At 47.3% G+C, this 12,259-nt stretch overlaps 1 protein-coding gene across 4 annotated transcripts in view; it reads left to right on the plus strand.

Annotated features, from left to right (window-relative positions):
• The window catches only part of PITX2 (paired like homeodomain 2), a 42,286-nt gene extending 35,659 nt beyond the window's left edge, over positions 1-6,627 (plus strand). For all 4 annotated transcript variants that reach the window (XM_070948138.1, XM_070948140.1, XM_070948139.1 and 1 more), the window contains 2 exons: positions 1,629-1,834; positions 6,061-6,627. In XM_070948138.1, coding sequence (XP_070804239.1) covers positions 1,629-1,834; positions 6,061-6,624 — 770 coding nt within the window. In that variant the 3' untranslated portion in view covers positions 6,625-6,627. The remainder of the gene's footprint in view (positions 1-1,628; positions 1,835-6,060) is intronic.
• Positions 6,628-12,259: the final 5,632 nt, after the last annotated feature.

The raw sequence follows: 12,259 nt of genomic DNA on the forward strand, positions 1-12,259 counted from the left end.
ATAGAGTTCAACTGCAATTGCAGCTCATGAGTGTAAGAGCTCAGAACTATCTGTCAGAATATGCAGTGTACAGTATTTTAGCCCAGGGAGGAGGAAAGAACTGAAGTGGACTTATTTGCAAATAAACACCGTCAACTTTATAGTTCGGGGTTCAACCACCAAGTCTTGGGTTAAGGCTACATACTTTTTATTTATTTATTTGGGGCTAAATCCACGGGTACAGTTGACCTTCTGCTGAGTCGAATACTGCAGGTTTTCACTGGATATTATGGACCGTGGATTAGCATGACTACCTCAAATTATACTAAGGTCAAGCCGTTGTAACTCAGAAACGCTTTTATTTTAACACATCAAGGACATTCTTGAGACCTAAAGAGAACAGGGTGTCTATATGATTCATAGATATTTGCTGCAGTTCCCATTGTACATAAAACTTGCTGCTGTGCGTAAAAGAACTGCTTCTTGAAAGGATTCTCAGTCTGACTGCAGTTATATATTCGGCATTTATTCTTTTCGGTCATTTGTATTAATCGAGATCAACTCTCCCATTTGCGACCTACTATTTGATATAATTTCTGGATGTCCCCAAAGTGGGCACGTCTTAAAAAAATGTAAGAATATGCAAGATAATACTCGGTCTTCTCAAAATCTGTTGTCCTTTTAAAAACTTTTTGTGCGTGCGTGTTTGGGTGCCTTAAACCCAGGGCAATGGAGCTGATTGCTCTGCTGGCTGGGGAATTCTGGGAACTGAAGTCCACAAGTCTTAAAGTTGCCAAGGTTGTGGAGATCCTTGTTCTATATTATAGGAGATTTGTCAGTTCAGACTTGTACTGTCCCACTACAACCACCGGCGGTTATATATTTAATTGCAATAAAACCGTATGCTTAAGGGAGAAGGAATGAAGTGAGCAATCCCTTGTGAATAATCACAGCAAACCTGCTTGGACCTGGCAGTTTAAACGTTCAGGTCGGGAGTGATTAATTTACACAATCCACGTTCCAAGTCTAAGCAGGTAGTTTAGTGGTGGGGGAAAATCCCCTTTTCTTTTCTTTTCCTTCCTTTCCCATTTGCAGCCGATGCTTTTGGTAAAATCTTTTCCAAAAGCCTGGGAGAATCCACAGCACAAGGAAGCCACTCTTCACCCGTGGGGCAGCCATCCTGCAGACGCAGGCCAGCCAAAAACGACGGGGCGCTTTTCCATTCTCAGATGGGTTGGTTGTTTTCCCTGGGAAAGGAAGCGCCTTCGTTTTATAAGCAGCCCTTCGGATTTCTGCTGCTTCTCCCCCAAAAGCTCCCGTACCTGATTGCGGATAGATACACGCCTGCTTTCTTTTTTTTTTTTTTAAAGTGGTTCTTAGTCATTTTAAGTCATACCGCCCCGACTGTGGCTCCTTCACGCCGACTCCCCTTGATTTTCAGCGGCGGGGGGCTGCAATGAAGCGGGCTCGGGTCGCAGGCAGCCCTTTCCCAGAAGTTGGCCCCGCGTGGACTTCCAGTGGCTGGCCTGTGAAGCCGACCGAAGGAACGGGGCGACTCTTTTTTCCTTCTGCTTTGCCCCCGCCTTGCCTTGCCTTTTCCTCCTCCCCGACTGGGGACCCCTGACCCGACGCTGCTTTGCCTTCCGCAGAGAAAGAGAAAAGCCAGCCGAGCAAGAATGAGGACGCGGGCGCCGAAGATCCGTCCAAGAAGAAGCGGCAGCGGCGGCAGCGCACTCACTTCACCAGCCAGCAGCTGCAAGAACTGGAGGCCACTTTCCAGCGCAACCGCTACCCGGACATGTCGACGCGGGAGGAGATCGCGGTCTGGACCAACCTCACCGAGGCCAGAGTCAGGGTAAGAGAGCGGCGGTGGGGAAGGCTGGGCGGGACTTCGCGGGGAAGGGCGGCGGCGGTGGTGGCGGCCGCTGTTGCTGCTGCTGCTCCTTTCGATTTCGCCTCCAGCGAGGCGGGCTTTGGCCCGGCGCAGCTCCTCGGTTCTATCTGTCAGGCAACTGACGGATTGTCTTCCCCTCCGAAGATGATGGATGGGTGGCCCCGACTGTGCGGCGTGTTCCGAACGGGATGCGAAGGAGCAAAGGGAACCTGCGCCAAGAAAGCGGCTCAGGGCAGGCTCCGACGTGCGCCCAGCCCAAAATGCGCCAAACGCCAGGCCTCGGCCGTCTTCCCAGGCCCCGCGACGCTCCCTTCTCCGCATTCTTTGCCCCCCCCCTCCTTTCCCTCCGCTTTCACAACTCTGGTGGCTTATTCCCCGTCCCTCTTCTCGCCTTAGATTTATGGCTCCGTCTAAAAAGCCCCTAAAATCCGACAGGATCAGGCAGCTCAGTCGGAGGGGGAAGAGGAGGGGGGGAGAGAAAAAGCTTCCCCAATGCGCCGGAGAGGAAAGGGGGAGGGCCGTTTTTTTCTATCGAGATTGTAGTTCAGAGCTACTCGTGGTAGGAAAAATCAGATGGAATCCGGTGCGGCTCGAGTTTTCCCTGTGTAAACCGAGTTTAGGTTTTAAGGCAGAAATTCGTAGATTGTGGTGAGGGTCTCTTAATTCGATGGGATTAGTGACTCTAAAACTCCGTAAGGGGTTTTGAATAATTACTACTGCTTGGAGTCAGGAAAGTTGGTAAGTAAAACACTTGGATTGGATTCCAAGGTTTATTTGAAGTGGAAGTAAGTTCACTTTACTTAATTTCGCTGGTTTCAGTGAAAGCCAGTGAAATGAAGGAGGCAGAGATGCCCGGAGAAGCAGAGGTCAGCTTGCTTCAGTGTTGTCGCTGCTGTTGTTTCATACATGCACGCACATACGCATTCACGGACGCACATACACTCATGGAAAGGAAGGAGGAGAAGGAGCTATTTAAAAAAAAAAAAAGAAAAAAGGAACAGTGGTGAACCACACAGTTGTTTTCTTGGATGAGAGTGAAGGAGACTCTCCAAAAAATTGCTGTGAGAAGGGAGGACTTTTGAATGCAGCCCTACTACTTACTCCACCTTTAACCGCGTTTCTTTCCAAACTTTTGCCACTAAGGAGTAGAGTGGAAAGAGACCGTGTTTTGGGACGATATTTACGAAAATAAAAGGTTGCGTTTGCAATGTAAAAAAGGACGGTATAGAAAGGATTGGTGTTCATTTAATCTAGGAAAGACAAATGAACCCCAAAATCCATTTCATACTTTTGGTTAACTCCTTTTAATTAATTAAACGCTCAGAGCGTATACATATCCCAAAGTTGTTTTGAATTAAAAATCGGAAGGGTTGCGACTCAAGCTTTAATGCGAATAAACAACAAGAGACCGGGGAGGCGAAAAAAATATGGCACAGTATAAGGAGGAAGCTGATCTTTTCCGGCTTCCTCGAACAGTTCACCCGGAATTCCTGTGGTTCAAACCATTTAAACGGAAAAGCTTGCAATTAAGCTGGTTTGGAATTGAGTCGTCCTCTTGGAAAATTGTCCTTTCGGAAACAATGCGTTACAGTAACGTATTGAAGCAACCTTCCGGGATCTTTTAACCACCTTTGGGTTCGTCCTAAAGAGTAAAATTGTTATTCTTGAGATGTTGCTATTGCGGCCCTTGGGATTCTAGACAAGTTTCCTCCGTGTGTTTGTGTTCTAACAGGAGATGCGATCAATCAGATTTCCAACTGTACTTACGGGTGTTATGGTGGCTCCAGTTAGCAGTAAACCACATCTAGACTGATTTGCTCTATAACAACTTGTCGGATTGTCCCAAACGCCTAAAAACAAAAACCTCGGACAAAGGAAGGAAGCGGCCTTTATTCACAACTGAACAATATAACCTTCAGCTGGGCACGATGCCGCCGTCCTGCTCCAAAAGCGCATGGCTCTTGCTCTTGGGGGCCTTGAAAAGACGCCCTGCCCTCCGTTGCAGATGGCGGAAACACGATCCGCCCTACAGGTTGTCTGCGGTGGCGGCCTCTGCGTTTCGGGTGCGCGGAGCAGTACAAACCGCGGCCTAGGCTTCGGTTGGTGTGGCGCCGGGGTCAGGCTGGAGCGAACTTTCGCGCGTGTGTGTGTGGGGGGGGGTCAACCCAAGAGCAGATTGGCCCTTCCAATCCACATCAGAAAGTCGCAGGGGGCGACTGGGCCGAGCAGGCAGCTGGGAATGTGGATTGGAGAAAGACGCGCGCGCCTGTCGCCTTTGTCTTGGCGGCGGAGGCGCCCGTCCTTCTCGCGTCGAGAAAGAGCAAAGTTTGCCAAAAAGCGCAGGAGAAGCAACCGCCCCGGACCTGGTTTAGCTCTACTAATGATTAGCACATGAAAAGAAAGACGCTCCTGTCACCAGCCGTTAAGGTAAAAGATTTATTAGAAGCTTTCCTAGCCGATTTATATATTTATGTTGACTTCTTTTTTTTTTTTTCCCCGGGCTGCGGGAGAGAAAAATCATTGACCAGATTTAAATTTCAAGCTACTCCTGGATTATTAATACCATCGCGAGGATCGTCTCTTCCTCTCCTGTGTAGAAAAATAGGTGTTAAAGCGGATTAACCTCCTTGGCCTTAGACTTCTAGACTTTGGGGGGAAGGAAAGGGAGGTAGAAGTCTGGAGTGGAAAAAGATTGAGCTATATGGCAGAAACGCGAAACGTGAAAACTAAACAGCAGATGCACGGGACGTTTTCTTGGCTAGGTCTCAGAGTTTGTTAGGAACGATCTTCGCCTTCGGACCTCCACATAACCTTTTGTCGGGGCTAGGAACAAAGTCCTCCCCGTCTCCAAAGTCAGCTGCGGAGAAGCATTTTTGTCCCTTTTAAGGAGAAGGAGATTGGCCGCTCTCTGGAGAAGCCTATTTGTTTAAAATTCAGCGTAGGCGAGCTGTTTTGTGTGCTTATTATCCGAATGTAAATGCCAGGGTAGACTGAGTTGTTTATGTAGCCATACATATGTTAATAAGGCCAGAGGAACAAAACTGTTCACCCCGTGGACCAGCTTGTGCGAAAGGTGTAGCATTCTAAGCTAAACAGGTTTTCCGTGCTGACCTCAGCGAAATCTCGAGGAAATGGCGTTCCGGGGCGGTGGGAAGGTCTCTGCCAACAGAACCTCGCTCTGTTTTACTGGGACTTGGGCCTTTAAACTCTGGAGCCCAGCCTGGACATTTCCGTGCAGGTTACTTAAAGGCTTTCTTGGAAGGGAGCCTTGTTGAGCGCGAGATCTTGTGCGGTCGGGAGGATGCAAAGATTTTCAGCGGTTGCTCCTCTCTCGGAAAACGGCAGGGCCAAAGAGAGGCCCTTGCTAGATAAATAACGGTACATTTCACGTTCGGACAACCCTTAAAGTTCTTTTTTTTTTTTTGTCCCGTCTCTCTCTTCCCCCCTCCCCACCTCCCCTGTAAAGGAGCCTTGAAAAGGTATTTGTCGTATCGAAAGGCGGCGCCACGCGCGTTTATTGTTCAGGCTCAGCTGAAGGACTTGCATTCTTTTTAAGAGAATTTATTTGTGGGCCAAAGCATTTAATGTATTTTTAACTGGTTCTTTTTAACGTTTGTAATATGTGTATTTTATCTTGGCTGTTCACCACCCTGAGTCCTTCGGGAGTAGGGCGGTATATAAATTTAATAAATAAATTAATAATAATAATAAAAGAGGGCCTACAAATAAATAAATAAAAGATTTTTGCTAAAATTAGAAAAAAAAACCTTGGATGAGGAAAGTCCGAGGGAGGCTGGAGCAGGAGGGCGGCACCAAAAAAGTGGTGGGGGGGAGATTTATCTATTTATTTTATTAAACTTGTATGCCGCCCTCTCTCCCAAAGGACTCGGGGTGGCTCACAACAATAGAAAAAACACATAAAATTCAGTATTCAAATATAAAAACCAATAAAATCCCCTTTAAAAGGGGATGGGGGAGGTGGGGTTCTGGTTTGTGGTGCTCGCTTGCCCCTTCCCTTCCCTCAGGGAGCCCGGGAAGCCCCGTAGTGCGGGGGTCGCAGTGGGCTGAGAGGGGGGAGAGCATGCTAGGGTCCTTTGGTTTCCCCGCAGTGACCAGCTTCTCTCCTTCGCTCTGTTTCCCTCCTCCTCTCCCTCCCTCTCTCCCTCTCTCTGTTCCCTCTCCTTAAGGTTTGGTTCAAGAACCGGCGGGCCAAGTGGCGGAAACGGGAACGGAACCAGCAGGCGGAACTCTGTAAGAACGGCTTTGGGCCGCAGTTCAACGGGCTGATGCAGCCTTACGACGACATGTACCCGGGCTACTCGTACAACAACTGGGCCGCCAAGGGCCTGACCTCGGCGTCGCTCTCCACCAAGAGCTTCCCCTTCTTCAACTCCATGAACGTCAACCCGCTGTCCTCGCAGAGCATGTTCTCGCCCCCCAACTCCATCTCGTCCATGAGCATGTCTTCCAGCATGGTGCCCTCGGCGGTGACCGGCGTGCCGGGCTCCGGCCTCAACAGCCTCAATAACTTGAACAACCTGAGCAACCCTTCGCTCAATTCGGCCGTGCCCACGCCCGCCTGCCCCTATGCCCCGCCAACCCCTCCCTACGTTTACCGGGACACGTGTAACTCTAGCTTGGCCAGCCTGAGACTCAAAGCCAAGCAGCACTCCAGCTTCGGCTACGCCAGCGTCCAGACCCCGGCCTCCAACCTGAGCGCCTGCCAGTACGCCGTGGACAGGCCGGTGTGAGAAAAAGGGGGGGTGGGGGGAAGCCAGCCTCTTCGGCCGGGCTTCGGGGTGGCTGCTCTCGTTGCTGCGTGGGAGGGGGGGAGGAGGGCGGGGAAGAAGGGCAGGCAATCGTGCGTGACAGTCGGAAGGGACGAAGGAGGCTTCTTCGCCTCGGCATCTTAAGAACACGAACCTTCAATCCAAAGGAAACGGGGCGCTGGGCGGGTGGGGAGAGAGCGAGAGAGGAGGAGTAATTTTAGGCGGCCGAATTTAATCTACCCAGGCGGAGGGAGAAAAAGAGAAGGGAAACCCTTGAAATTTCGGCGTTTTTGGCCTTTTTTTAAAGGGTGTTCTTCGGCTCCTTAAAATAAATGGAAAGAATTGTGGTTTTAAAAAAAAAATGGGAAAGAAAAGTTCCCAACCGAGACAAGGACATATATTATAAATATATATAAAATACGGACAAACGTTTGACTGGATATGGTATGACATTTTAATGTTCCTATAAGCTTGTTATTTTTTATGTTTAGCATTGTTAACATTAAAAGAAAAAAAAATGACGGGAAAGGATGTATATATCTATTGAAATGTCAAAATTAATTTTATAAAAGCAGTTGTTAGTAATATCTCCACAGTGTTTTTAAAAGTTAGGCTTTAAAATAAAGCATGTTACACAAGAGAGTAGGGATTTGTTTTTCCTTTTTTTTTTTTCCTTTTTCTTTTCCGCTTGCGAGCAAGGGAATGTATATACTGTACTAAATGCAACACTGTATGTTTCTAACATGTTATTAATATTATTATTATTAAAAAGGAAGTCCCATTGTGTGAATATCAGTTTTAGAATAGTACCTCTGGTGGATGCAATGGTGACTTTTGAAACTGCAATGTAAAACATACCCCGTGTATAACATTTCGTATAATTAGTGTTTTTCCTTTTCAGACAACATTGGAAAAAAAATGTGTTTCATGGGAGTAAAATATACAGCATACAGTTTGGTCTGGATTTTTTTGGGGGGTAAATTTTGAAAGAATTTCCCAGAGAGGATTTCCCAAGTTCTAAGGAAAAATAATACTTCGCTCTTATCCAACCTGTTGCTTAAAAAGGGAGAAGGAATCTTATTTCGGTCTTTTTTTAAAAAAAAAAAGCCCCTGAAACCTTTATTAGGGTCCTTAAGACTGAGAACTTCGAAAATGCCTGATTTTTTCCCCCTCTAATACTGTCTCTGGCATAGCGGCACGAAGGAGGTGTAAAAAAAAGTCTTGCCCAAAAAAAAAAAAAATGGAGGTGTTTTCCAGGACCGGGAGAATGAAGGCCTGTCCTTTACCTTCATGGATCGAATCAACCAATACCCGAATGGATTTGATCCAGAAGAGGTTCGATTCTCTCGACTTTCCGCGAAGAAATGGAAAAAAGCCTTAAAACAGAGGTTGCTCTGGAGTATAAGCCTCACGGAATTTAAATTCTCGTGGCAGAGTTTGCCCTTCTGCCAGCCATTTTAAACCTGGAGGTTTACAAGTTTTGAACCTTGGCCGGAGTGTGCCTAGTACAAATAACTGACCAATAAAATGATCAAATAGCCTAACGTTTCTCCCTCACTGGGGTGTTTTTGTTTTTTTTTTTATCTCTTTCTCCCTCCGCCCCCTTTAAACGAGAGTCCTCCGTTAATTAAAGGGGAACAGACCTTTGCCCCAAATCGATGCCAGCCCCACCCCAATGACCCGCGATTCCCTTGTGGACCGGCAGTGGGGGAGGGGAAAATAAACGGGCTAGGCTGGGGCGGCTGAGGTTTTTTTGTTTTTTTTCCTTTTCGGGGGTGGGGGTGGGGGGGCGGTGTGGCAATTGGTTTGCAACGTTTGGCTTCCGGCGAGATGGATCTACTAAGATCTGGAGAGCTACTGGTTCTTAAAACCATTCCGGATTATGCTTTTGAATATGTCTGCGGCAGGATGGCGCAAATCAGGACGAATTAGCCCGCCAGCACTCTGAGCCGGGAGGTTCCCACAAGAGGGACAGACAAGAGCTAAAAGGATTTAAAACCAAACTAACAAAAACACGAAATGAGGAAAGGAAGGAAGGAAGAAAAAAAAAAGAAAGAAAAAGGAAGGAAGGAAAGAAAGAAAAAGAAAGAAAAAGAGAAAGAAAGAGAAAGAAAGGAAGAAGAAAGAAAGAAAGAAAGAAAGAAAGAAAGAAAGAAAGAAAGAAAGAAAGAAAGAAAGAAAGAAAGAAAGAAAGAAAGAAAGAAAGAAAAAGAAAGAAAAAAAGAAAAGATCCAACGCGCATACAGCGGACGTGGTCAAAAGGATTGGAAAACCCAGATCCGAGAGCCTTCCCGCCTCTCCCCGGATGCCCAGATTTGGGTGTGTTGTGTGGGTTTTGCTAATGTTGTAACTTTATCGATAATCCCAGCAAACAGACTCGCTTTTGTTCTGCCCCGCATCGCGGCTGACAAGCAGGGAGAGAGAGAAAAGATCCCAACTAAAGTCCATCGCTGGTGCTGAGCAACTTCTCTTTTCTTCTTCTTCTTTTTTTCTTTCTTTTCTTCTTTTCCACAGCGGACTAAACCCTGCCTGGACACGAAAGCATCTTGTTTTTGGGACAGCGAAGGAAGGACAGGGGACCTGAAGGGAGGAAGATTGCAAAGGGACAGCCGGAAGTGCCCAGCACCTGAAGTCGCCTCTGCCCAAGCAAACTTGCAAATCTAGCAACCAGGAAACTTAACTCAACCGTCCATTTTTGGCTTGACCTGTTATTACGCACCCCTTCCGCCCACAAACCAGGGGGTGAAATCCAGCAGGTTCTGGAGAACCGGTAGCGGAAATTTTGAGTAGTTCAGAGAACTGGAAAATACTACCTCTGGCTGGCCCAGAGTGGGGTGGGAATGGAGATTTTGCAATATCCTTCCCCCAGGAGTGGGTAGGGAATGGAGATTTTGCTATATCCTTCCCCCAGGAGTGAGTAGGGAATGGAGATTTTGCAATATCCTTCCACTGCCACGCTGGCCAAGAACCGATAGTAAAAATATTTGGATTTCACCACTGCCACAAACCCCTCGCCACTTAATAGGATTCACTGAAGGCTGGTTTTCTAGTTCATAACCTGCAAAGAGAGGCCCTCAAACAGGCGTGGGCTCTGTGTCCAGACCAAGAAAAAATGGGACTGTCAGCCCAAAAAACCTAAAACGCTGAAGCTTCCGAATTCAAACCCGCGGCGGGATACTCTGAATCACTTAAAAGATCATAATCTTCCCGTTTCGAGGAAACGTTTAAAAAGCCGAAATGTGTCGTCGTTTGGGGTTCATCTGTGGGAGGAAGAAAAAAAAATCAGCACTAAAAGAAAGGTGACCTATTCGACCGAATTAAAAAGTAGATCCAGTGGAAACATGCGCGTTTGTCAAATTTCAAAAGTTTAAATATTGAGATTAATATATATATATATATATCACAGCTGAAGATCGATCTTGCCTGAATTTCATCTAGATGCAGTTTGGACCACAACCTTGCGCCCTCCAGATGCGTGGGACAGCAAGTCTCCCCATTCCCAGCTGAGATTGAGTGTCCAACACATTGAGTAGGGGTCTCCAACCTTGGCAACTTTAAGACTTGTGGACTTCAACTCCCAGAGTTCCTCAGCCAGCTTTGCTGGCTGAGGAACTCTGGGAGTTGAAGTCCACAAGTCTTAAAGTCTTAAAGTTGCCAAGATTGGAGACCCCTGCATTAGAGGGTCTGAAGAGTGGGGGGAAGGCCTAGTGGTGGGGAAGGTTGAGTGGCCTGCATTCACCCCAGCCCCAACCTCACTAAAGGCAGGGCAGGCGTAGGGGTGGGGAGGCTAAAAGGCAGCTGAATGGAGGAACTTTCTTCCTTATCACCCTATTTCCATCGCCAGGAGTTTGCTGTCGATTGATTCACTCTTGTCAATATTTCAGATTGGGGGGGATGAAAGGATCTGGGAGATATTTATTACGGTTAGTCTCCTCCGTTCACCAGTGATTAAGTGAATGGTAATTATTAATCCAATGGCGGCCAGCACTTTCATAAAGAGCAAGAAGGGAGTTCCTGGCGATGACCTCTCTTTTTCCGCCCAATCTGTTCATTCAGATGTATTTCTAGTGTGGTCCATTCCTTTTGGGATGCAGTGGTGGGACTTAAACAGAGATTTCCAGACTTCCAGTATCAAGGAGATTTAGAATCAAGTTTCAGACAAAATGGCTTATTTGCCATTCAGGGATGAAAGACTGGCAGTTTATAGACTGATCCTATATTCAGAATTAAACCCCGTAGTTTTCAGTGGGCCTTTCTTGCCACATAACCGCCTTCAGGACCGCAGCCTTATTATTAGTGGGTAGTTGGAATCTCAATGGAGCGTAAACCCATACATCCAACCCAATGAATCCTCATGCTGGATTCTGGTCTTGTGAACTCGATTCGTGAACCCTGATTGACTCTCCCAAAAAAAAAAAAAAAAAGTCTTGCATTTTATTTGTCTAAAATGGGAGAGAACCTTGTTTTCAGGCCAGCAGGTAGAGGAGTGTAAGAAATGATACTCCTGCCTCATTTTAAGGGGATTTTCTTTTCCCCTTCCCCTCCTCCTCCTCCTCCTCCTCCTCCGTCTGGCTCTGCATGGCCATTTATTCCTTCCCAGGAGCTTTTTGCATGCCTTGGTCGGCCAGAAATGGAAAGAGGGTGATGGCTATGTCCTCTCTCTCTCTCCCTCTCTTTCTCTCTCTTTCTCTCCCCCCTCTCTTTCTCTTTTTCTCTCTCCCTCTCCCTCTCTTTCTCTCTCCCCCTTCCTCTCTCCCTCTCCTTCTCCCCCTCTCCTTCTCCCCCTCTCTCATTCTCTTATTCTCGCTTCCTCCCTCCCAGTTCCTCTCTTTCTCTCTCCCCCTCTCTCCCCCTTTCTCTCTCTCTTTCTCTCTCCCCATCCCTCTCTTTCTCTTTCTTCCCCTCTTTCTTTTTTTCTCCCTCTCCTCCTTTCTCTTTCTCTCTCTCTCTCTCTCTTCCCATCCCTCTCTTTCTTTCTTTTTTTTTTTTTAATTTGATTTATATGCCGCCCTTCTCCGAAGACTCAGGGCGGCTTACAATGTGCTCAGCAATAGCCTTCATCCTTTTGTATATTTATATAACTTTGTATATTTACAAAGTTTCTTTCTCCCCCTCTTTCTCCTTTTTCTTCCTCTCCCCTTTCTCTCTTTCTCTCTCTCTCTCTCTCTCTTCCCCTCCCTCTCTCCCTCTCCTTCTCCCACTCCCCTTTCCCTCTTATACTCTCCCTCTCTCTCATTCTCTCTCCCTCCCTCCCTCCCTCCCTCTATCACAGGCAACCTTGGAAACAGATCGAGCTGTTGGGGCAGGAAGGCAGGAGGGAAGGCAGAAGAATGCAGAGAGATGGGATGGGGTGGGGAGAAAGAGTAAAAGCCCGGACACTAAAGAAGAAATCCACATTGCTTTTCAAAGTTGCACGTCTTAAGCACCAGGCCATCAATTAAGCGCCTGGAGTTGCTGCTCCTCCCTTGAGGAGTCTATTAAAAACACCAGCGAGATCCCCACGGTTGAGCCCAGGCGTGTGAACAAACAGGGCTGTCTGGCTCGGAATCCACATCCCAATCCACAAAAAAAAAAAAAAAAAAAAGGGCGGCAGAGTCCCTCTCTCCTTGCCCCTCCC

Source organism: Pituophis catenifer, unplaced genomic scaffold (genome assembly GCF_029215685.1).
Source record: "Pituophis catenifer annectens isolate HBS135680 unplaced genomic scaffold, rPitCat1.0.hap2 SCAF_8, whole genome shotgun sequence".
Classification (NCBI taxonomy): Eukaryota; Metazoa; Chordata; class Lepidosauria; order Squamata; family Colubridae; genus Pituophis; species Pituophis catenifer.